Source organism: Hyperolius riggenbachi, chromosome 7 (assembly GCF_040937935.1).
Source record: "Hyperolius riggenbachi isolate aHypRig1 chromosome 7, aHypRig1.pri, whole genome shotgun sequence".
NCBI lineage: Eukaryota > Metazoa > Chordata > Amphibia > Anura > Hyperoliidae > Hyperolius > Hyperolius riggenbachi.
This window is the reverse complement of record NC_090652.1, coordinates 227,722,121-227,748,409: the sequence shown is the minus strand read 5'-3', so window position 1 is coordinate 227,748,409 and position 26,289 is coordinate 227,722,121. Positions and strand designations below refer to the sequence as shown.

Genomic DNA, 26,289 nt, shown 5'->3' with positions numbered 1-26,289 from the left:
TGTTTTAAAGGAGGGATACAGGGGACATCCCACCAGATTAGGAAGCATCGGGTGGAAGTTATTGACCCCTTTCTTGATATTAGGCTGATCGAGGTGTGTTAATTGAACCCTCAGTTTAAGTATATTGCAGTAGCAGCGCCCCTTGTTGTATTATTACTGATAGAATAGAAGATCAGTAATTTTACTGATCGTCTACTGTCCCTTTACCTAACCCACTTTTAACACTAACTCCCCACCCTCTATCTACTCCTAACCCTAACCTATCACCCCCCCCCCAATCTGTGACGCAATCTCTACCCTTTTGTCGCTATTAGTCAACAGGAAGTATTGCTCGCCACCGCAGCCAATTGCAAGATAGAAAGCCCGATCACAAAACCTGCTCCTGCTGGCCACTGCTTTCACAAAGACAACTATGATTAAGATGCTAGCTTTCTTGCCTTGCAGCAACCGAGTGTCAAAGTTTGAATCATCGTTTAGAACACCATCTACGTAGAGGTATGTTCTATATGTTTCCATATGTTTTTGCTGGGTGCTCTGAATCCAACAATCTTTAAAACCTACCAACAGACCAATTGGTTATGTTGGGGACTAAATATTTTGAGTCTCTCAAAGAAAATAAATTATTTTATATTTACCTGTAGAACAATTGAGACATACACAAGATAAATGCACAAAATAGATCACATTCCCTTGATACAGCCCCATGTTTTATGCATTTGAAATAAGAAAAACAATACAAAAATTGTGCAAACTCGTCAGCGTTTTATTGAAATTGCTTCGATTGAAAACAAAATTGCACAACAAAAAAGAAAAAACAAAGAACAAATGACATAGGAAGATCTTACACCAACAAGAAAAAAAGGGTTTCAGAAGCACAAATGCGAGGTTTTGGTGTAACTCTATGTTTGACCACATCTCTCTGATGTAGCAGGCAGTATCCACATCTAATCCTGGAGCACGCGTACAGATTGCTGATAAATGGGTACACATGCATCAAGAGGGGGTGATCATATCTCTCCAGCAGTGCAAAATATTATAATACGATTGTACTACTTGTAAAAATAATCTGAATTGGATTTCTCATACATATAGATATGTAATATGAAGTATAGTATATGATCACTAATATGTCAGTTCTCCGGTTAACTGAAAAACTGTCAAGGCAAGCTTGGCCAAATGCAAAAAAACAAAAACAGAAGGAACAAAAAACCCTACAACACTGAACATTTGCCTTCGTTAAACATGAAATCAAAACTCCATCCGCCCTGAATCCCTCTCTAGGAGAGCCTCAATTATCACATGCTCACTGTATGAGTTTTCTGAGCCTCCAGATGTCACACCCAGCAAAGCTATTCCTAGTGATGTGCAGATTGCCCTCACCCTGCAAAACGTATACTACTCTAGCTACAAATGCAGGGGTCTAAGCTGGTACACACAAGGCAATTTTCCTATCAGATTGATGGGTGGATCGATAATTCCTGGCGTGTCTGCTCCCAATCAGGATCAATTTCAGATAAGAACTGCACAAAATCGATCCTGTTCCCAATCAGGAGCACATTAGACATGCTGGAAATTATCGCTCGACTTGTTGGTCTGACTGGAAAATTACATAGTGTGTACCAGGCAGGCATTGTCCAATCCAAGCGTAGTCACATGGAGTCAAATGCAAACTTAAAAATGCAGAGGTTTCTGGATAGGAGAGTCTAAGCACCCCAAGTATTTGACACAGACTACAACACTGGGTAAGAGCATGGCTAGGTGAGGTCAGGAGTCAAAGCAAGTCTTAAAACTTTAGTAGCAGGATCTGTAATCCAAGATCTGGAGGTTGCTGGAGTGACTTATCTGGAGCAAAAGGCACCTGAAACACACGAGACCTCGTGGTGTCTGCTGTGTATTGGGAGATGTGAGCTTTCCTTTGAATCCTCAATTTAACAGGCAATAAACAAATATATGGGAACTACATCAGTGGAAAACAAGAATGCTACTAGACACTTGTCTAAGCTGCTAGAGAATGGTCATGTTGAAATGTTACAGCAATAGATGTACAGGTAATATGGCCCTAAATCTATGCAAACACACTACGTTTCTGTAGCCTGACAGGATCGTCCGTGATTGTAGAATGAGTGTCATCCAGTATGCTGATGGATTGTGCAAGACCGCACACATGCCAGTGTGGAAGCGCTAATAAAATAAAAGGACATCTTGATACAATGATATTGTATATAGTGCTGGGGCACAATGGATGTAGTGTGAAAGAAGCCTATTACTTTCAGCCACTGACCCTGAGGATGTATAAACATCAGGTGCCATGAAGTCTGGACATATTATCCACATGTTTGACCGCCAGGCAACTGGCATTTTTGGCAGACTCCATAATGCTCTCACTACAGTGTCCCTTTTACCCAACCAAACATCAGTAGAAACACTCTACACTGAATGTGTACACAGTGTGAAGGGCTCAGACCAGGCACTTTAAAATTAGCAGTTGGCAGCCATGAAAATAAAACTGTAAATGGATCTCCAAGTCTGAAGAAGCAAGAACAACAATGCAATCTCAGATTTGCCCAGCCCTAGAGGAACGGAGCTGCAGCACGGTCCATTTAAGAAAGAAAATAACCCTCTGGAAAAACGTGGATTCAATAGGACTGTTTTGTAGAATCTACTCTTGAAGCACAGCTGGGTACGGAGTAAAATCTGGACTGGAAGGAAAAACAAAATGCTGTATGAGACTGCAGGCTCATCTTTGCAGACAAAACTGACTAATTCACTTACTTGAATTTACATACAAAGGGGAAGGGTTGATTTGTCTATGCTCTAATCATGGTTTACTCATGTCAAAGACTTTCCTGCAGTTTCTGCCCCGAGCACTTTCAGCTGCGCTTTGGGATCTCTGGCGACCCCAAAAAGCACGATGCTGATGAAAGTCAATGGTGGTGACCACAAAGGACTGACTGTCTTGGCGGGTCCTATAGCATTTTCGGAGCAATTGTGCTCTAATGTATGAGATAGGAGCGCTGCAAAACCGCTTCTGAATCGCTTTACAAAAGAGATTTTGCAGTGATTTTGTAGGGGGACTTTTAAATAAAGTTGAAACCACTTACCAGGTTTCCCTGAGGTTCAGCTTCTGGTGCACAGCCCTGCCCCCTAAGACAAGAGGTCATCAGCGCTTCTCTATCTGGAGATAGAGAAGTCTATGACTTCTTGTGCAAGGGGGTGGGGCTACATGACAGAAGCTGTCGGAAACCGTCCTCGGGAGACCCGGTAAGTGTTTTAAACATTAACACAGGACACCAAATTAAAAACCAACAAAAAAAATGCAAATCAGAAGCACTGTACAATTGCCAGCAGTAGACCAACCATTGGAGAAATCGCCCCGTAATCACTGTAGCAAACGCTAGCAAAAAACGGTGGACATTTGGTATAGCGACTGGCGATCTGTAGTGGGCTCCAGGCATCTGCAATGTGCAGTCCTTCCCGTTCTACTCCTAGAATGCACAATAATCTCTATGGGATAAGCTGAGACTGTGTGTGTGCGCTGCATGATACGTTTAATATCTGGGCATGCATACCAGAGAGAAACAGACATACAAAACACGCTGCAATAAAATCTCCTCTAAAGGAATACAGGCAGCCAAAACCCACCAGCAATTCTTGCCCATCTCAATGATATCAAACTGAAATGCCAGCCAGGTTTTATAGCAACCCAACTTAATAAAGCATTTTCTGTAGAACAATTTACAATGTTTTTCCTCTCCCCTCTTCTATAGCTTTTCACAAGCAGTTCCATTGTTGTACTCTTCTAAGAGTGGATTTAGCATCTTTACACATGTCTGATGTAGGATGCGAGATACAATGCATAGTATTTCTCTCAGTCAAAAGGTTTATACTAGTATACTAATACACTAAAATCCAGTTATACTAAACTCACATACAGTAAGGCTATCAGTCCCCAGGTACGGTCCATGTGCCTGTATGACCATACAATGTACGGCCAATTCTGATATAGTACACTGCTTGGCAAGATCCCTTGAAGTTTACTATAAAAAATAATCAACTGTAGTACACAATTATACTCACTAGCCTCCCTCAGCACCCCAGTACCTGCTTCCACAAGCCCCATCAGCTACAATCATCATCGTCTAAGGCCTCCACTCTCACCTGCCGGCACGTCGTTGCGGCTGATGATCCGGAGCATGTGTTCCAGATCTGCCCCCACTGCGCCCCGAACCTAAGGGCACGTAGTGGCCATCGTGATGGCTGAAGCAGCAGCATCTGTGTCCTCTCTCTTCCCTCTCTCAGTGCCCCACTGTGTGTGTTTTATGCCTCTTTGTTTCCCTCTCTCTCTCTGCCCTCCCCCCTCTCTCTGTGCCCCATTGCGTGTGTATTTTGTGCCTCATCATTTGTGTTTTGTGCTTCTCTCTGGCCCATTATTGTTAGGTTACACCGTTGTTAAGTTCATGTAATTTGGTCCAACCAACTACCATGCCCACTACACACATGGCCATGCCCATTTTTATCGGTCTGGTGCCCATAGGTGCCCCGGATCTATTAAGAGGTAACAGGTGGACCAATTCCAATAGTTTCACATTATAAAGTACTAGTCTCTAGTTTAACCTCTTTGGGACCGGATGGCTCTGACCCCTCAAGGTCCAGATCAAGTCAATCAAGATGAATCCCTTTATGGACCAGAGCAGTTTTGAATGGTTTAGCTATGTCTATATTTAATCAACAATAACTTTATCCCCACTTATGACAACTAAATGATATATAGTTTGCTTCAAGACTAACTAGACTTTCATTGGGCAGTAGTTTTTCCTAACAATTTTGTTTTCTACACATTTTAATGGGAAAAAGGGAATAAAAATAGAAAAAAATACAATATTTCTCTGTTTTTACCAATTCCAGTTTTAAAATAAAAAGTGCACCTGTAGATAAAAACCACAAATTTTCTTTGGCTATTTCTCCCGTTTACCACAAAACTTAAATTATGTTTCTGTCACAATTTATGGCAATATTTGGTTCTGAAATAAAGGTGGATTGTTGTTACAGCGTGTATTATTCACGTAGAAATTAGAAAATATTACAAATATTTTTAATGGTAAAAAATTAGGGACAAAAGGTTAGTGGGGGAGGGTAATCAATCTTATTATGTAGAGAGTGTGGTCCAAAACATGGGTGTGGTCTTAAAGTGGGCCTGATCAAACTGTATATTTTATTGTAATAGATTTCACTGCATTCCCATTATTACGTTTTACCCTATAACATTTCCTTATTTGGAAAAATTGGAGCGCTGGATTCCAGGGAGATGTGTAAGTGCTGGGGTCTGAAACGTGCTGAAAAGACCCTAAGATCCAGAAATATTCATACCGCCAGGGAGGTTAAAGTAAACTTGAGACGAACCTTGGCCAACAAAAAAAAAACCATACTGTATATACTTAGGTAGAGGAAAGCCTCTGGATCCTCCAGAGGCTTCCAGTGTCCCCCCCCCCTCTCCCCCAAAGTTAAGAGGATAGCTGCAACAGGTGCCAAACAGGTATGTATAGCAAGCATACCTACAGTCGCCTCCACCCAAACTACCAAATGATGGATGGTAGAGCTGCTGAATGCAATTGGCATAAAAACCTGTAAACTGACAGTACTATACATTACCAGTAATGCTGAAGTATCATGCTGGTGGTGTGTCCTTTGAAGCCAGTAAAGACGATGTTAGCTTTATAATCTGTGGAATGGTCAAACCTCCGAAGGTGCCACCTCTGCGGATTCTAATTTTTTGCATAGCGTCAACTATTTGGTCTCTGAAAGACAAAAGAAAATCAAGAGTTTTGTGTGTGTGGAAAGTGTCTAATTCTGATACAAAGGTGACTGCAGGACATCAAGGATTCCAGTGAATCACTTCTCATTTCACAGTAGGCCATAGAAGGAGCACAAGTTTCTCAATGTCTTTTTCAAAGCTCCTTGTAGTATAACAACAGATCACAATACAGTATGCAACATTTATTATCTAATCTGCTAGCTGCGTTTTAGGTATGCTTATGGTATAAATTCTGATTTCCGTGTAGAAGACAAGCTAAACAAACAGGGAATACAATTCATCTCTTCAAGTTACATAGTTACATAGTTATTTTGGTTGAAAAAAGACATACGTCCATCGAGTTCAACCAGTACAAAGTACAACTCCAGCCCGTCCCTCACATATCCCTGTTGATCCAGAGGAAGGCAAAAAAACCCTTACAAGGCATGGTCCAATTAGCCCCAAAAGGGAAAAATTCCTTCCCGACTCCAGATGGCAATCAGATAAAATCCCTGGATCAACATCATTAGGCATTACCTAGTAATTGTAGCCATGGATGTCATTCAACACAAGGAAAGCATCTAAGCCCCCTTTAAATGCAGGTATAGAGTCCGCCACAACGACCTCCTGTGGCAATGCATTCCACATCTTAATCACTCTTACTGTAAAGAACCCTTTCCTAAATGGCTAAAACGTTTTTCCTCCATGCGCAGATCATGTCCTCTAGTCCTTTGAGAAGGCCTAGGGACAAAAAGCTCATCCGCCAAGCTATTATATTGCCCTCTGATGTATTTATACATGTTAATTATATCTCCTCTAAGGTGTCTTTTCTCTAGACTAAATAAACCCAGTTTATCTAACCTTTCTTGGTAAGCGAGACCTTCCATCCCACGTATCAATTTTGTTGCTCGTCTCTGCACCTGCTCTAAAACTGCAATATCTTTTTTTGTAATGTGGTGCCCAAAACTGAATTCCATATTCCAGATGTGGCCTTACTAGAGAGTTAAACAGGGGCAATATTATGCTCGCATCTCGAGTTTTTATTTCCCTTTTAATGCATCCCAAAATTGTTAGCTTTAGCTGCAGCGGCTTGGCATGGAGTACGATTATTTAACTGGTTGTCGATGAGTACTCCTAAGTCCTTCTCCAAGTTTGATGTCCCCAACTGTCTTTTATTTTGTATGGTACGACCAAAATGCATGACTTTACATTTTTCAACATTGAATTTCATCTGCCATTTATGTGCCCATATAGCCATCCTATCCAGATCCTGTTGCAATATGACACTATCTTCCTGAGAATTGATGATTCTGCACAATTTTGTATCATCTGCAAAAATAGCAACATTGCTCACTACTGCATCTACTAGGTCATTAATAAATAAATTGAAGAGCACTGGACCCAGTACAGACCCCTGTGGGACCCCACTGCTAACAGTCTCCCATTTTGAGTACGATCCATTGACCACAACTCTTTGTTTTCTGTCCTTTAGCCAGTTCCCTATCCAAGCACACAGACTCTTCCCCAGTCCTTGCATCCTCAACTTTTGCACCAGACTTTTGTGGGGAACAGTGTCGAAGGCCTTAGCAAAGTCCAAGTATATCACATCTACAGCATTCCCAATATCCATATTAGCATTCACTACCTCATAAAAGCTGAGCATGTTAGTCAAACAGGACCTGTCTTTAGTAAACCCATGTTGATGCTGAGAAATAAGATTATTTTCTACTATGAAGTCATGTATATTATCTCTTAGTAACCCCTCAAATAGTTTGCATACAACTGATGTTAAGCTTACAGGTCTATAATTTCCTGGATCTGATTTTTTGCCCTTCTTAAATAATGGGAAAACGTGGACTGTACGCCAATCCACTGAGACTCTGCCAGTTGAAAGAGAGTCACAAAAGATAAGATAAAGGAGTTTATCTATAACTGAACTTAATTCCCTTAGGACCCGAGGATGCATGCCATCCGGGCCAGGTGCCTTGTCTATTTTTAAATTTATTTAGTCTTGCCTTTACTTCTTCCTGCGTTAAGTATTTAATATTACAGTTAGAAGATTGAGACTCTTCTGCCTCTATAATTTGCAACAGTGCTGTTTCCTTTGTGAAGACAGAAGCAAAGAAAGCATTTAATAACTCTGCCTTACCTTGGTCATCCACCATTGAGTTCCCACCCTCATCCTTTAGGAGTCCTATACAGTCAACCTTTCTTTTTTTTAGAGTTGATGTACTTGTAAAACTTTTTTGGGTTAGATTTGATATCCCTAGCGATTTGATTTTCAGCTTCGATCTTTGCCAGCCTAATTTCTTTTTTACAATTTTTATTGCACTCCTTATAATTGCTGAGTGCAGCCTCGGTCCCCTCCTGTTTTAGGACCTTATAGGCATTCTTTTTCTTCTTCATTTTATCTTTAACCTTTCTATTCATCCATAGAGGCCTTTTTTTTATTCCTAGACATTTTGTTTCCATATGGTATATGCATACTACAATATTGATTGAGAATATGTTTAAAAGCTTGCCATTTCCCTTCAGTGTCCTCCCCTTGTAGTACATTATCCCAGTTCACCAAACTTAGTGCCTGCCAAATTTGATTGAACTTTGCTTTTCTAAAATTCATAGTTTTAGTGGTCCCGCTGCCCCGTGGCCTATCAGTCACCAGATCAAACGTTATCATGTTGTCAAGTAAAGTGGAAGTCTATGTTATGATGTCCTGCCCCACTTTAGGTGGAAAGAAAGGGGTCACTTAAAATGCGAAGCTCCAGAAGACGACCCTGCACCTTGAAGACGCCCTTGGTTTAGATAATTTCTTGTCTTGGATTCTCTCTTCGAAACCTATGTGCGTCTTATTGGGTGAAAAATAGATCAATTGGGAGCAAGGCAGCTGGCCTCGGCACAGAGCTGTGGCGATTTTTTCGGCGCCAGAGCTGCATGCCTGATTTGGGTGCCTGGGATTTCAGCCTGACACCACACAAATTAGTAAAAAGAATAAAAAAAGGCAGAAGGAGGAATAATTAGCCCACTGGCAATAGCTTGTGCCTAAATTACGTGTCTCCCCAAGTTCCTACAACTCAAAGGTAAAATAGTAAACAGCGCAGGCCAGGAGTTTGTGCAGGAGCACGGAGAGCCTTTCTTTGCTTCACTCTGAGCCCACATGGCCCCATGCAGATAACAAATGAACTCACTGGGAGACCCAGCATAACTGAACTGCCTGCCGAGGATTCACACTGGTCTAGATACAATGAAACAATGGTAAATTTCATCACCAATTCAAATAAGTCTCACTAAGAATTCAGAATTTTCCCATCAACATAATTGGTCAAAAAAATACAAGGACCATAAGGTGCAGCAAAATTAAGTGAAACGCTCTCATGGAAATTCTGGATCTGCATACGCGATTGCCAGGATTTGGGACTTCTGGGAAGCTTTGACAGAAAACTAAGTCCACGAGGGATCCTTTAAGAAAAAAGGACTACAGTATGACGTATAAATGTTGGTCACAGGATCATTTTAAAGAGGAAAATCCTATTTCCCACGGGTCTGTGTTTATTAGGTAGTCTACATGCATTGGAACAATTCCAATATAATCATAAATGTGTCTGCTGTAAGGAATATTATCTTAGTCTCCCCTTGCTCTTTTCTCATACATTGCCGGAGAGGGAAGCTTTATAAATAAATAAATAAAAAAAGCCCTGTTATCTGCCATTTTTTCCCTCCCACATTCCTTCTCGCTGAGTGGCTGAGGAGAGTTCAGAGATTCAGGTTCAGGGAGATTGTGCGAGAACAGACTCGGAAGAAAAATAGAAGCTAAATCACCTCACCCCTTCGGAGAAGTTGCTGAAATCCATTGTAGGCTCTGCTCACGTATTTACAAAGAAAACTAGATATGACAATGCAGTTTTTAGTACAGAACTCAGTGGGAAGGCAGGCGGGCAATGCATATGTTACGGCCAGAACCCGAAGTCTGGCCACTTCGGGTTCTGGCCGGTCAAAACTAGAAGTGGCCGGCTGATTCGGCCAGTGTGCGAAATGAGGGTTGTTTGCGGACTTTGGCCGGCCAGAACGCATTCTGGCTAGATGTGGCCGGCCAAGTCCCGAAGTTCCCCGCCACCTCCTGTGTCCCGAAGTCCTGAGCAGCTAATCGCTTCCTGTCGCCTTCTACCCACCGCCTTCTTCTCCCCAAGCATATCACCGCTCCTCGCAGTCTTCCGTCTCAGGACCGATGGATGCCCTTCTTGCTGCCGGTCTTTCACCGAAATAGCACCGGAGCTGACTTCCCCGCCGCATTTCTTCTTCATCTTCTTCCTGCCAGCGTCCTTCTCTGCATTGTTCTGTCTTCTCTCCGCCGATCTCCTTCTCCGTATCTGTCTACCGCAGGACCCGGGGCTGCCCTTCATTACTGCCAGCTGCAGCTGCTTTCCCTATCTCAGCGCGAGTGATTGGCACATTGCACGGCTCAGAATGGCTACCAGGCATGGCTGTCACGCTCTACTCCGACTCCTGCAGATGCTGCTAACCTTCCATGGAGACTTGTGTCCAGAGAGCCGGTGCTCGACGGGTAGGTTATTTCATCAGCACATCTGCTAGCAAAGAGGCTGCCATTGCTGCATTACAAGATGGTCCAGTGCAAAACTGCACTAATTGACTATCGCTGTTGCCTAGTAAGTCAGGGACATGGAACAAGAGTGTAAGATTCCCAGTCCTCCCTTACTGTATGCTTGGTCCAGGGCAGTGACTAGTGACAGCAGGAGCAGCATGTCAGCTGAGCTTGGATGTTTAAGGATACTTAAAGTCTACCTGAATTCTTGCACAGAACAGAAGGAAAATGTAGAGAAATGCCCCATGTATGTATTTAGAGAGTTTAGCCTGTCTAATTCCCCCTCACAAATGGTAATTTGATCTCTTCCCTGTGTCACCTGACTGCCAAGGCAGATAAGCTCATTGGAAAGCACAGGATGTTAACACTGAAAGCAAGAAGTAGCCACACTGCAGATTTATTGCAGGATTTGTATCAGGTGTAACAAAAATGTTTTTCTTTAAAAATGATTATGCTGTTGTGTATCTTTCAGAGCAGAGAGGAAGTTTTGAGTACCTTTCATGCTGCCGGACAGGACCCAGGATGTACATTTTGGACTTTGGCTGACTGACTTTGGCCACTTTGCAAACTGGCCGGCCAATGTCAGAAATTCCCAGCATTTTGGACTTTGGCCGACGTCAAATCGGCCAGTTCTAGAAACGGCCGGCCAATTCTAGAATTGGCCGATTTCTGGTTTTGGCAGTAACACATACACCATTTCAGGCAGAGCAGGAAAAAAAAAAAGTGTAAACGAGGAATTGACATAAGGCTTGGCTTAAATCGGAGGCAGTAAAGATGGAAAAAGTCTGGAAAAGTTTTCTGTTTACTATATAGGATGTACTGAAATCAAAACTGACAGTATAATACATGTGTTATAGAAGTAGAACAAGTATTTATCTACTTATGTTTTTTTTTTTCTGGGATAGTATGGCTGTACCTCCTGCTTTACTGTCCGCTAAACTGTTCACAACATGCTTCCAAAAAACAAATCAGACTGATATAATACAGTGATTAAATTCAAGAGGACTAAATCTGATAAGACATTCAACCCTTACTTGGTACAGTTATGATGCTCCGACAGATATCTCACAACTCTTCTAAACTGGCTCAGATTCAGCTGGTTAGGAATAATAGTAGTAGGGTACTCCGTAGTTGGGTCAAGTTTAGGATAAACACCCCATTCCTAGATGCAAACAGATGGGAAAACACAAAATACTTATGCACATACAGTATATACAGTATGTACTTCATGCAAGATTTTAAGGGCAGACAGCACTATTATACACCTAAAAACATTCTGGGAGTTGCACCAGTCGCAGCAATAAATAGGTTTTACTACAAAGCAGCATGAAAAATAAAGCAGAAAAAACTGTTTTTGGCGCTAAGGCTGCTTTTCCACTTGTGATCAGAAAGTGATTTATTTGCAATGCAAATGCATTGATTTAGCTATTTTTTTCCCCGTATTCTAATTTGATCTGCATGCGTTTTGCATGTTTGTTAAAAGTAGTGTGTGTTTGTGGTTTTGTTGCTGTTTGAATTCTACTGGCTGTTAGAGATGCATTTTTTTCAGTGTGCCAAAGATTTCGATTGGACTAGAGAAAATAAAGCTGTTAAGCTCATCATTTGCATTCTATTTGCTGTAATAATTTTTTTTATATGTAAGATTTCAGTGCAAATGATTGAATAACCATTTAAAAAAAAAAAATAAGGTTCACCAGTATATAGTATCTCTGTGGGTATTTTTTTTTTGGTAAAAAGAGCTTCTGCGAGTAGTGTGTGTTGGAGAGTATTGCATTTAACCTGAGAAATTTTACCGAGATGAACAACTCTTAAAGTGAATGGGAACCGCATTTAAAAAAATGAGGCAGGTACTTACCCAAGGAGAGGGAAGGCTCTGGGTCCTATAAAGCCTTCCTGCTGGCTCGTCCGGTAGCAGTATTTGACTTAGTCAAATACTGCTTTACCCGGCCGAAGAAGGCTTCAGAAGTCTTCATTGAGCCCAAGTGCTCCTGAAGAAGGGCGGACCTGTACTGCGCCTGCGCAAGCACGCTCACGCCTGTGCAGTATGGGAGGACATCGCTCCCGAAGACTTCCAAATACCCTTTCAGCCGGGGATTGAAACGGGGGGGGGGGGGGGGAGAGCTAGTACAGGATAGAGAGCACCGAGAGAGGAGACGGAAGGCACTATACAACCCAGAGCCTTCCCTCTCAAGTATTTGCATCATTTTTTTTTTAATTGTGGTTCCCATTCACTTTAACTGAGAAGTCCTTAGACTCTTCCGAATTCATGATCCAGTACTAAATCATTTTAATCTGATTCACAACAGCAAAACATAGGCCATCATCTGCATTAACTAAGTGCATAGCTTGTATACCTGACCTAACCCTTATGGCTGGTTCAGACGGACGGTTGCCGAGCTTTTGCTCAGCGCCGCGTTCAAAAGCTGGCATTTAGACGCTAGCTTTTGAAGGCTTTTGGAAAGCCTTCAAGGCTAGCGGTTTGGGTCCCTACACTGGATTCCCGGCGTTTACCGCCTCTGAAAGTTGCATGTTGCTTTTGAGGTAAGGCGCCGGGATCTACCGCCAGGCTTTCATGAAAGCCTGCAAAAGCTTGTCCCAAACGTTCCCATTCACTTGAATGAGAGGGCGGTAGATCCCAGAAAAAGTCACGGCTAAAACGTTGCGGTTAACCTCGGGCCCTTAGGCTGGTTTCACACTGGCAACCGGTGTTGGGGGGAGTGTTGCGGTGAGACAATCGCAAACATAGCCTTTGTGAATTACCCCGGCAATCTCCCTTCTAGCTGCAAGCCAAGCAGGAAGTGAGGCATTAGCGCTCACTTCCTGAGTTTGAAAATCAAATTGTGCGGCAGTATATTAAAAAATACACTTCCGCACCACAACGAAAAGCAATTTGAAAAAAAAAAGATGCAACTCCATAGACTTACATGACTTCCGGTTCGCCAAGCATGTCGCCCGGCAACACGGCGAGTCAGACACTTCTGTCAGATCGCGTTGCACTGTGCCAGGTATAAAATGCAGCTATACTTTCATTGGCATAGTGTTACCCTGAGGCAAAACAGGGTAACGCCAGTGTGAAAGCGGCCTGAGGCCAAGTTCACAGTGAGCTATAGCGGCTGCATTGTAACGCAGAACATCAGACTGCAATGCAAATTGAATGCGATGTTCACAGTACGGCCATTGGAATGTATTGATTGAGCGCGGCATCCTAACGCCCTGCATGCAAGGCAACGCATAATGCCAGTGCTAACAGTACAGTGAAGCATACTTTTCATTAACTGTATGCTTCACTGTATGTAACCGAACTGCTCAGACCACGTGTGGTCACGTTTCCGTTGTTACAGGAAACACAACTCTCACTGTGAACCTAGCCTTAAAGGCATACAGTAGTGTTTGCAGGTAATGAGGTTTACCCTAACAATTTAGGGTAAATGCTTAGGTCACATCAGCTATCCTTGCTTAACTTTTCTGACACAATAAAAGAAAATATTTTGTTTTTATGGGTTAAGCATATCCTATAAATCAATTAGGTTATAACACTATAAAAACGGGGAAAATCCAAAATAAACCGAATATTCATGTAACACCTTGTAACTGGTTATACTAAGTCTGGCCTCCAGAACAGGCATCTCACCACTTTCCACAGAAATATATAAAAGTTTAAAATTGTGTAAGTATTAAAAAACAAACAAAAAAAAAAACAGTTCCCTGAGGGCTCTTTCACATCAGAGCTTGCGTTGGAGAACGCTCAAAGCATACGTTTTGTTGTATGCGTTTTAATGCATTTTGATATGCGTTGCACTGCAGTGAGTGTGCGATTTTAATCCGTTTTCAATGCGTTACAGGACATAGGAAAACGCAGATAATTTTTTTTTCTTTTAGTTTTCAACTTTCTACATTGTTCCTCTGTTGCATTCTGGGACTGATTGCCTGCGTTAACGGATTAAAAACGCGCATAGCGTGCGTTTTACATTGACTAACATTGTAACGCATAAAGCTAGCGTTGGCCAAAAAACTGCGCCTGGGTGCAGTGGAACGCAACGCACAAAAAGGCTGCGTTATATGTGAAAGCTAAAATGAAAGTCTATGGACTTTCATCTCACCTTGGGTAACGCAAACTTTATCCTTTGCGTTGAAACGCAGAAAATCTGCCCTAATGTGAAAGAGCCCTTAGTACCTGCTGTATTTGGCCTCTTAACCTTCCTGGCAGTAAGCACTTTGCTAGCTGCATGTACTGCCCGATCGCCGCTGCTTCATGCCGATTCGCTACCGCGCCGCCCCCCCCCCCCCAGGCGCTGCCTGGCCAATCAGTGCCAGGCAGCGCTGAGGGGTGGATCGGGACTCCCTTTGACGTCACGACGTCATCCCGCCCGTCGCCATGGCGACGGGGGAAGCCCTAATGGAAATCCCGTTTAGAATGGGATTTCCGGACGGGCTTGATCGCCGGAGGCGATCGAAGAGGGTGGGAGGATCCCGCTGCACAGCGGCTGTCATGTAGCTAGCGCTAGGCTAGCTACATGATTTAAAAAATAAAAATCCTTTAAAAGAGAACCAGAGATGAAGAAGATATAGATTTATACATACCTGAGGCTTCCTCCAGCTCCATAAGCCTGGATCGCTCCCACGCCGCCGTCCTCCGCTGCCTCTGTCCCGTACTTTCGGCCAGTCGACAAGCGCAGTGTGCTCCCTCCGTACTACGCAGGCGCACAAATCCGGAGGGAGCCCCATGCGCATGCGTACAGCTGGTCGTGTCCGGCGGAAGTGACGGGACCCAGTACCAACGATACAGGCAGCAGAGGATGGCGTCGTGGGAGCGATCCAGGCTTATGGAGCTAGAGGAAGCCCCAGGTATGTATAACATCTTTTACCATTTTTAGGCTTACTCTCGTCCCTGGTTCCCTTTAAGGACCAGAGACTTTTTTTCTAAAAAAAAAAACAAACAGCTGTGATCACTGTGATTGGCTCCTGGCCAAGATATGGAGCTCTGCTGTCACTGACACCAGAGTAAGTGGGCTGCAGCAGTCTTAAACCAAAACCGCGGTTCGATTTGGTGATCGTCAGTATCCGCGGTTTTCAGAGTGCCCGCTGTACGCTTGGTCGCATGGTCCGCCTACCGCTGTGCCGAGAAGATCCACTGATTGGCCAGAAGCAGTGCATATTTATGATGGTTAATGAGCTGGGCAGCGGATCCACTCGAGCGAGCGGCACACAGCTTCACCAATCGCTGGATAGCGATGGAATGACGGCAGCGGTAGGCGGAGCTGTACAGAGTGTACAGCTCTGCCTACCGATGCAGTCATTCCATCGCTATCCTGCGATTGGTGAAGTGGTGTGCCGCTTGCTCGAATGGATCCGCCCCCCGGCTCATTAACAATCAAATATGCACTGCTTATGGCCAATCAGTGGATCTCCTCGGCGCAGTGGTAGGCGGACCATGCAGCCAAGCGTACAGACAGCGGGTACTCTGAAAACTGCAGATAATACTGACGATCACCAGATAGTCTTCACATGAACCGCCCCCCCCCGCTGCCCGGCTCTTAAGCAATCGTCCGCCGCACATTGTTTATTGTTACGCCCCCAGCCCAGGGTCATCATAGAGGACTTAGTTCACAGCAGGCTAAATGTGCATTGCCTGAAATACAATGCACAGCTAAATGGTCTGACACAGAGCCTGCCACAGCTAGGCTCCACTCCCCTTCGCCGCCATCATACGCTCCAGATCATGTTGTTCAGCCCCCTGCCATCAACCTGACAGACCCTGACCCCACCCTCATACACAGGCCATGCATGCTAAAGCTGGTTTTGAAAAAATCTGTGAAAACAATTGAAATCGCAATTTGAGAGAAAAATCGCAATTTCAATTTTTCCCCAAAATCGTGCAGCCCTAGCTGCAGCACCCCATATTGGCACAAACAATGGGAGCGCACAAACACGAAAGGTGCAGTCTATGCCCTGGCAGGAATCAGCAGCCACAAACGGTGAAGATTTCAACTATGGCTGTTTGGAAGAAGTTAAATTAATACATGGTGGAGTTTTAGTGCTAACAAATAAATCAGGTTTCTATTCTTGCTAACAATAAACACATTTACTGTATGTAAGTATTACCAGGTCGTCTGGGATGGGATCTTTTTGCTGTGGATGTACATTAAAAGACTGGGTAACAGTGCTTCCATTGGCTGGCTTAGCTTCAGCTGTTGTGCTTCCCATTTCACAAGTGTCAGGAAGGTTCACGCTGTCTGGAAGGAACTTTGGAACTCTCAGAGGCGCTGAGGGTTTAAAGCTGGCTACTCCTGATGCACGTGCCTCGGTATCATGAATAGGCAAGATGTCAGTTGGAGCAGTCGCCTTACATGTAGCTGGTGCAGTCGCAGGCAAACAAGCTGCTAAAGGGGGAGTAGCAGTAAAAGCTGAACCAACTTGGATAGCATTTTTATCTTCACCGATTGTGGCCAAAGAGGAAGTGAGCTTCTTAGCAGGATGGGAAATGGCTTCTTTAACTGCATTGCTCACAGCACTGGCAATTTTATCTGGCACTTTTGTGCTGCCAATTGCGGACCTGGTGGTGTTGTGACTTAAATCTTTTGTAGGGTATTGAGGAGCTTGGGAGACTCCATCCTTACAAAAACTAAACAAAGGTTTAGTATTAATTGGCATAAACATAGCCGAATTCAAAGACGGCAAAGGTGCAGGAGAGAATGTTTGTAGAGGACGCGAGTATGGCACAAACACTGGATGTGGTATATTGCTGAATCTCTGTGGTGTGGAATAAGACAGATTGTGCAGCCACGGATATGCAGGCGGCATACAGCTATACAAGTTAGTATTGCATTGTGGGGCAGATGGAAATGATTGGTTGGCATAAACGAAAGGTGATCTCTTGTGAGGTGAACTTGTAGCAGAACCACCAATACTGTTGTCAACAGGTCCTCTGGGCGTTGCCTTGGGCTGCGCATCTTCAGGCAAAAGGTGTTGCTTTTTTGGTTGCAGTTGATAAGAAGACTCTGTAGCTTCACCACCGGCAATCTTTGCTTTGTCCTGCGGTGCAGAACACATTTTAATGACCTCGGAAGAGAGTTCATAACTGCGATTGGACACGCTGATGGCACGGACTTTTATTTTTTTCCCACAAATGTGCTTTCCATCCATTTCCCTTACAGCTGCTTGAGCCAGTTCTGAGGAGGTGAAGATCAGCACAGCATAACTTGATATGAAAAAGAAAGAAATTCTGATGACTGCATGGACACTCAAAACAAATAACACAAAGCATGTCCAGTAAACATCATGAACATGGTGGGGAAAAGGTAAGAGTACCTGTCAGGCTTTTCTACATTTGGGAAGAGGTTATAAGTATTCTCCATTCAACCAGGGATGGTCAGTGAGATGCACAATTTGTATACAAATTTACGCATCTTTAAAATCGTCCAGTAAAATGCTGCCACAGTAGAAAACCGTCTGTTTTCAAGCTGCATACATTTGTATACAAAATGTGTAAAAACTCCCGATTCAACTCAGATGTTCATTATTAGTTGCATTAATTTGAGTTTTTTAATGTCACATGGGCCTTCAGAGCAGAGGTCTCACCTTACTTTCATGTTTGGGTAACTTATTACTCAATGAGGGTAAGCTCAACACAAACAGGAGATCAAAACGGACAGGGGTTCCAACCCTTTAAAGGACAACTGCAGCGAGAGGGAGGCTGCCATATTTATTTCCTTTTGTTGCCTGGCTATCCTGCTGATCCTCTGCCTCTAATACTTTCAGCCATAGACCCTGAACAAGTATGCAGCAGATCAGGAGTTTCTGACATTGTCAGATCTGACGAGATTAGCTGCATGCATGTTTTTAGTGTGATTCAGACACTACTGCAGCCAAATAGCTCAGCATGGCTGCCAGACAACTGGTATTATTTAAAAAGGAAATATGGCAGCCTCCATATACTTCTCGGTTCAGTTGTCCTTTAAGGAAGGGGTCACATTTGAGAATAATTCAGTGCTTAGCAGCATACCAAAAATGTATTTGAAAATGCATCAAACAATTGACTATGGTGCAGGACATTTTCAGGTCTCTGCAATTCCACATTGCATTTAAACAACATACAACCTGCACTATTTTCCCACACAACACGCGAGTATTCTCACCAAAATCAATGGCTACTTTTAAAAACCACATCCCTTAAAAGGAATACTTTAGACTTTTGTAAGAAAGTAAAATTCTTTAACCAGTTCACCCCCTAAGGGCCCTTTTCCACCTGCAATCGCTAGCGTTCACGCTGAACGCTAGCGATTGCTGAATCGCAAAACCGGCGATTCCCCCGACGTTTGCGGCCGCGATTTTGCTATGCTATGCACTGCATAGCAAAATCGCGGCAATTATCGCTCCGCCGCGCGTTCGCGTTCCCGACAAAAGCGAATCGCGGTAGTGGAAATGACCTACCGCGATTCCTATGTTAAAAAGCAAACCGTAGCGATTGTAAAATCCCTAGCGGTTTGCGGTTTTGCGATTCAGCCAGCGCAAACGCGCTGGTGGAAAAGGGCCCTAAGGGTTTTTACCCTAACGGACCAGAGCAATTTTCACCTGTCCGTGCTCCTCGCTTTTATTCCCTAATAACTTTATTACTACTTATTACAAGAAAATGATCTATACCTCGTTTTTTCGTCACCAATTAGGCTTTCTGTGGGTAGTACATTTTGCTAAAAATTATTTTATTCTAAATGTGTTTTAATGGGAAAAATAATAAAATAATGGAAGATTTATTATTTCTCAGTTTTCGGCCGCTATAGTTTTACAATTAAACGTTCTCCTGTGGATAAAACAGACATTTTATTTGCCCAGTTGTCACGATTATTAAACCATTTAAATTATGTCCCTATCACAATGTATGGCAACAATATATTATTTTGAAATATAGGTGTTATTTTTCTGTTTTGTTTTTCATTTGTCCAGTCCATAATTAAAAGCACCTATGTAGTAAAGTAAAAGTAATTTTCCCTCATAAAATATAGATTAAAAAAAGCTGAGTCCCTAAGGCAACTATTTATGTATTTTTTTAACATTTTTTTTACGAGTGTTTTTTTTTTTATGGGGGGGGCGCTTTGGTAATGCAAGTTATTAATTTTATTAGTATTGGTTAAGTATGTACGGTATGTGTCTGTATGTGTAATTTTACTTTTTGGCCACAAGATGGCACTCATGAACACTTTCCCGCTATAGAAACTGTTCACTCCCCCCCCCCCCCACATTTAAATACAATGTGACGGCTTCCTGTTTTATGAATGGATGTGGCTGCTGGTCGAGGTCACGTCCATTCATTCCAGGCATTGCGATTCGGTAGAGGACCGCTCAACACGGAATCCTGACGGAAACGGAGGCGGGAGCGGCGCGCATACGTACGGAGCAGTGTCGGGAACGCGCAAAAGTATTAAAACGTCATGTTGCCGTTAACAGGCTAAAACATGACGTATTAATACATTAGAATGCCGGTAAATGGTTAATATACATGTCCCTTTTTAAGTGCACACACCCGTCCCTGCACTACTCCTATTCACTGCTTTCTCTCCAACGGTCCCGGTAATTATTTATCTAAGTCGAATAATTTTACTGGAAGAGGAGGCAGTGACTTAGAAGCCGATCCTTCCTGTTTCCACCCCTCTTGGGCTCATTGCCACCCCCTTCTTGCACGTCACCATTGAAGGCTTCTCTCTCTGCGCGTGCTCCTTCTGTACCCGACTTGTGACTGTGTGTCGTAGCGCAGACAGCACAGAGGGAGAGCTGCATCAGAGACACTGCGGGAGTTATCAGGGGAGATAAACAGTCACGGTCCATCGACTGCAGCGTCAACTGAGCCATGCACAAGAGCTCTGCACATGCGCATTTCTAATGAGCTCTCGTGCACACTGTATGTGCCCGCCACTGTGACTCGGAAGTAGCTCTGGGGTCGTGGCCATCTTAGGCAGAAGATGGAAAAAAATAAAAAAATTTTAACCACTACCCAGTGGTGGGGAGCTGCGTAAACCAGAAGGATGAAGAGGTGGCATAAGAAGAAATCAGATCTGTTTATTTTACTACTTTTTAGAGACATCACAGATCAGCTATAACACACAACTGTGCAGCAAAACACAGATTCCTGCAGATGCAAGTGTGATCCCTCCCCAACTAATAAATGGACAGAATTGATTCATCCACCAGTATGAATCTCATCTGCAGATGAGTGTCCGTATTTTCTGTTATGCTGATCACCGTTCCATCCTTTTGCTGCTCGATTTCTCATTGAAGTGAATTGAAAAAAAGATAAGAAAATCGAGCGGAAGATAAGAGAATTGAGTGGGCAAAACGATCGGGCGCAGAATCGAGCGCCAGAATCGACCCGTGTACTCCCAGCATTAGATATTCTGTTCGATTTACCTGCCAGATAGATAATTTCATGTTGGAAGTTATCTATCTAACCATCTATCTGCCTAGCAATTAGGCATTGTTCTACTCAGCAGGAGATAACCAGAAGACAATGCACCACAGAGAATGACCAGCCTCTACAGAAAATAGTATGGTGTGTCATGGGCGTCCACAGAAAATTTTCCAGGGGGAAGGGGGGTGCAAAAAGGGGTGGGGAAGAAGTGGTGCGGCGCACTACGCGCCAAAGATTTTGGGGAGGCAGTGCGCAGAAAAATAGAGGTTACGTTGTGCCGAAAAATGGGTGTGGCCATGGACCAGAATGTGGGTGTGGCCACGGGTGAAGACAAATTTACATGAATTTAGCAATGTGGGACATTAGATTAGGGCAGTGGTGGCGAAACTTTTGGAGGCCGAGTGCCCAAACTGCAACCCAAAAGTCACTTATCTATCGCAAAGTGGCAACAGCAATTTAAACTAAATAGAAACGTTTTAACTCATACATGAACATTATGGAAAATTCAAGTTGAAAATAAACTGTGAAGATAAACAATAATTTCATCCATCCTACTCCTGAAAAATGTATACTTTTTTTTTAGTACCTCCCAGTTTTAATTTTCGGTTTTAAAAAGCTAAAAAAGTAGGTTTAATGCTACTGTCTCATGATGATGATTCAGCCCATAGTCTCGCAGTTAGTAATCATGTGACCCCCAACAAGACAAATTCAGCAATCATGGGGCATCCAACAAATCATGAGTCCCCCAACAAGACAAATTCAGCAATCATGATGCCCCCAACAAATCAGGAGGCCCCCACCAACACAAATTCAGCAGTCATGAGGCACATAAATAGACAGCATTTAACATAAATAGGCAGAATGCTCCCTTAATATAGTAGACGCCTCTCACCTGGCTTCTCAATTCTCCTCTGCTGTGCCTGGCAATACTGTTTTTGGCTGGATTAAGGATGATATGTGGGCTGAAAGGCCTTGCGGTGATGCTGTGGTCGGGCTGGCTGGCGGTGACCTGGCTGACAGTGATGCTGGGCTGTGCTTGGCTAATTGAAGTAAATGCTGGCCTAACTGGTGCCGATGCTGTGGCCTTTTTGACAGTGATTCTGGGCTGGTTGGCAATTTTGCCGCCGCCGATTCCCTGCACGTTCCCCACGAGGGGACAATGGCAGGAAATCAAGCGGAAGATAAGCGGCGCGGTGACAAGGGCGAATCGAATTCGACGCACGCGCAGGCGAGCGGGCACGCGCGGGGATGCAGAAGAGGTGATCCAGCGGCTCGATTAGCCGCTGGATCACCTCTTCTGCATCCCCGCGCGTACCCGCTCGCCTGCGCGGGCGGCGAATTTGATCCGCCCTTGTCACCGCGCCGCTTATCTTCCGCTTGATTTCCTGCCATTGTCCCCTCGTGGGGAACGTGCAGGGAATCGGCTCGTGTAGATCCAGCTTAAGAAACATCTGTCTTTCAAACCTCCCTGACAAACCTATACAACAGTTTGTAAAGATTATTATCTGATGGGTGTACTCAGCTCAATAGAATAGACTGTGTAGGTATGCTCTCATAACACATGGAAGGTGGTAAAATTGGTCTGTGATCTTTCGTTTCCCAAAGACTTTTATCTCAGGTGTGTACTTATCTTTATCTGACTATATTGAAAAATTAAGCCTGATGCACACTTTCAATTATGATTGGCCAATCACTGACCAATTTGACCACCTCCATTTAGTATAAGGGTCCACAAGATTTAGAATACTATGAGCTGATTGTGCAGGTTACCCTTAGCACTACATGGAAGTGGTAAAATCAGTATTGTCAATCATAGTCGAAAGTGTGTACAAGGCTTTATTCAACGGGAAAAGGTTCATACACACTTTCAACTGAGGGTGCGTACACACATCAATTTTGATTGGCCAATCATTTTTCCAATTTTACCATCTCAACGTAGTATAAGAACTTACCTATACAAATTGTTCATAGCATTCAAATCTGTTGGCGCTATTACTACATGGCAGTAATAAACCTGGCAAATAAATTGAGTGAGTGTACTCAGCCTTAGGTTGCCTGACACCATTTTTATGTTTGCTTTGAAGGCCTTTTTAAAGAATGATAGGTTCTGGTGACCACCATTAAAAGTGTGAACTGGACAATCTGTCGTAACAGAAAGCTGGTAAAATATTGCCGTGTGTGGTTTGGGAATACTTACAGACTGTAGAATTTAATCCTGGAACTGGTAAGATTTTAGACACTGCAGATTTTGGAAGGTTCTCAGATTCACTGCAGCTAATGACAGAGCTTACATTTAAACACACTTCCAGATCGCTATCATCTTATACAAAGCACTTTGGAACTTTTGCTAACTGAAGTTTTTTGGCTTTGATTTTATTTTCTTAAAGTAATACTGAAGCATGAGAAGAAAATTTAGGTACTCGCCTCTGGAGAGGGAAGGTTCTGGATCCCACAGAGCCTAGTCCTCTCTCCATGTCCTCGTTACAGCGATGTCAACCCCGTTCAAATTTGCTGCACCGGAAGCTCTCGGAAGGCTTTCGAGAAGCACTAATGTCGCTGAGTGCTTCCGTAAATCCCTGAAGTTGGTTGAATACCTTCAATAGTGGGTGACTGGGCTGGAATGAGAGCATGGAGAGAGGACTGGGAAAGCTCTGTGGGAGCATACCTATGATTCAGCTGCCAGATTCAGCCGCAGGGTAAAGCAGATTAACAGCTCACCCTGCTCCTGCACGAGTCCCGGTGGCATTAATTACTATTCCCCCTCCAGGCTGCCTTGGATAGTGGAGGAAAGATGTAATAATGCTTCCAGCTATGGCTGTCAACCAAATGAGTGTTTTTCTAGTAATTTGTGCTTCATCTTTTGATGGCGTCCAAATTACACACTGAGCGCTGATATAGCCGTAATTCCTATTATGGCCTATGGCGGCGCCGGCTGCGCCCAAATCTCCTGCACTATTTTTACAGCGCTTATCTGTGGGATCTAGAGCCTTCTCTTTCCATATGTGAGTATCTGCTTCTTTTTTATGCTTCAGTGTTACTTTAAACTAACGGTTGTGGTCTCTTGAAAGTACAGGCCTTAAAGAGGAACTTCAGCCTAAACAAACATACTGTCATTAAGTAACATTAGTTATGTTAATTAAAATAGATAGGTAACATAATCTCTTACCCACCCTGTTTTAAAAGAACAGGCAAATGTTTGTGATTTCATGATGGCAGCCATCTTTTTGGTTGTAATGAGGTGACAGGGAGTATAATACACAGTTCCAACTGTCCTGTGTCCTGATCACCCCTCCAAGCTGCTAAGCAACGTGAACATCATAGCAAATCCCATCATGCTTTGCACAGCATCAGGGAAAAAACCCGGGCTTTTTGTCTTTGATGGGTGGAGCTTAGATACAAATACAGCAAAAAATGATGCTTTGGTAAGAAAAACAAAGTTCTTATGCTGTGAAACTGTTAAATAAATACCAAGCATTTTCAGTTTTGCTGAGTAGATTTTTAGTCCGGAGGTTCACTTTAATGCAGGTTATGGAAGGTGTGGGAAGCTTGCATCTTCCTGTCTAAAAAGTTACATCATGATGATAGGGGGTGGAGTATGAATAAGGAGAGGAATGGACAATGCAGAGGAATATGGATCCAGCATGAACCTCTGTGTTTACCTTAGGTAGCCTTGCCTTGGGTCGAGTATCCTTTAAGCCCCATCTACACAGTACAATTTTCAATGGATCTATTAGATAATTTCCGACTGGTCCGATCGATTTTGGGTACTTAACGCAAAAACGATCTGAAACAATTTGGACGTCTATACACAATGCACGTTCTTATCAGATCATTGGTTGATCTGATGGAAAATGTTACCGTGTAGATGGGGCTTTAAAAATGACTGAGGTTTTAGGTCTGTGGGAAGCTTCGCTGTTCAGTGCATGAGCACGTTACAGGCATCCTTTGCATAGCCAGATTTGTGTGTTCTATGTACATGCATTAACACATTTTAACCAATTAACCTTCCTCAACGTAAAAGTTACGTCCAGGAGGCCATGTGTGCTCCCGCAGCCGCTCGCACGCGCTCTTCCGGGCCGCAGTTCGTTAGCCAGGCAATCAGTGAATCGGGCTATGGTGCCCGATCACTGATTCCTCTCCCCCGCAGAAAAAGCGACAGCTTCTCTCGGAAGCTTCGCCTTTTCTGGCTCTAACGTCCTCCATGCGTCTCTCTAAGCGTATGTTACGCTTAGAGTGATGTCATGTAAACAAACTCATGGCCGCCATCTTGTGGCCAAAAAGTAAAACTACACCTAAATGTAAAAAAATAACAATAATCATAGATTTACATTTAAAAATGACAATTTACATCCCACCCTCCAAAAAAATACCCACATAAAAAAAAAAAAATTACCTAAGGGTCTAAACTTTTTAAATATCAATGTAAAGATGAAATATTTCTATTTTTTTTTTTATTATAAGCTTGTAAATAGTGATGGTTGCAAAACGGAAAAAATGCACTTATTTCCAAATAAAATATTGTCGCCATACATTGTGATAGGGACATAATTTAAATGGTGTAATAACCGGGACAAATAGGCAAACACAATACTAGGGTTTAAATTATGCAGGCATGTATTATTTTAAAACTATAATGGCCGAAAACTGAGAAAGCCCCAGCTGCTTACCTGTAGCCGTGTTTCGGCGAGTCCTCCAGGACGGCTGCTGCTGAGACATTGTTGTCTCCTGTCTCACTGGAAACACCTGAAATAAATTGTAAAGCCAATTAGGTCTGAGTCCATAAAGGACTCCTCCTCCCTCTCTCATTCAGTTAATCCCGAGTACCCATTCATACGTGTATACATATTTTATATATCATATATTTTTTTTTTTTTTTTTTTTTAGGGTTGGGAACTCAGGCAGCCGTCCTGGAGGACTCGCCGAAACACGGCTACAGGTAAGCAGCTGGGGCTTTCTCCCATCGTCCTCCAGGACGGCTGCTGCTGAGACCAGCGAGAATTTTTTTTACCTTAGGGAGGGATGATGGCCTGTAGAACCTTTCGTCCAAAACTTTGGTCCTGGCTTGAAAGCAGTTCCACTCTATAGTGTCTGATAAACGTAGTGTGAGAAGACCAGGTTGCGGCTTTGCAAATCTGCTCTAGGCTTGCCCCTGACCTTTCTGCCCACGATGCTGCCAAAGACCTAGTAGAGTGTGCTGTCACTTTAGTCGGAGCTGATGTATTTGAGGCTTTATAGGCTAATGTGATAACTTCCTTTACCCATCTGGAAATAGTGCTCTTGGATGCTTGTAAACCCTTTCCTGACCCTGCATGGGAAATTAACAGATGGCTCGACCTTCTCCAGTCAGCAGTGCGCTGAAGGTAAACTAAGACTGCTCTCCTAACGTCTAGTGTACTCCATTTCTTTTCTCGGTCATTGGTAGGATTTGAGGAAAAAGAAGGTAAAATTATTTCTTGCGACCTATGAAAGGCTGTGGCTACCTTAGGTAAATACGCTGGATCT

General features: G+C 43.3%; 1 protein-coding gene across 3 annotated transcripts in view; it reads right to left on the bottom strand.

Moving 5' to 3' along the window:
- Window positions 1–742: 742 nt before the first annotated feature.
- Window positions 743–26,289, bottom strand: part of RBM44 (RNA binding motif protein 44) — an 88,179-nt gene continuing 62,632 nt past the window's right edge. For all 3 annotated transcript variants that reach the window (XM_068245367.1, XM_068245366.1, XM_068245368.1), the window contains 4 exons: window positions 16,491–17,586; window positions 11,423–11,550; window positions 5,650–5,795; window positions 743–2,699 (listed from right to left, as the gene is read on the bottom strand). In XM_068245367.1, the coding sequence (XP_068101468.1) occupies window positions 5,666–5,795; window positions 11,423–11,550; window positions 16,491–17,586 (1,354 nt within the window). In that variant the 3' untranslated portion in view covers window positions 743–2,699; window positions 5,650–5,665. The remainder of the gene's footprint in view (window positions 2,700–5,649; window positions 5,796–11,422; window positions 11,551–16,490; window positions 17,587–26,289) is intronic.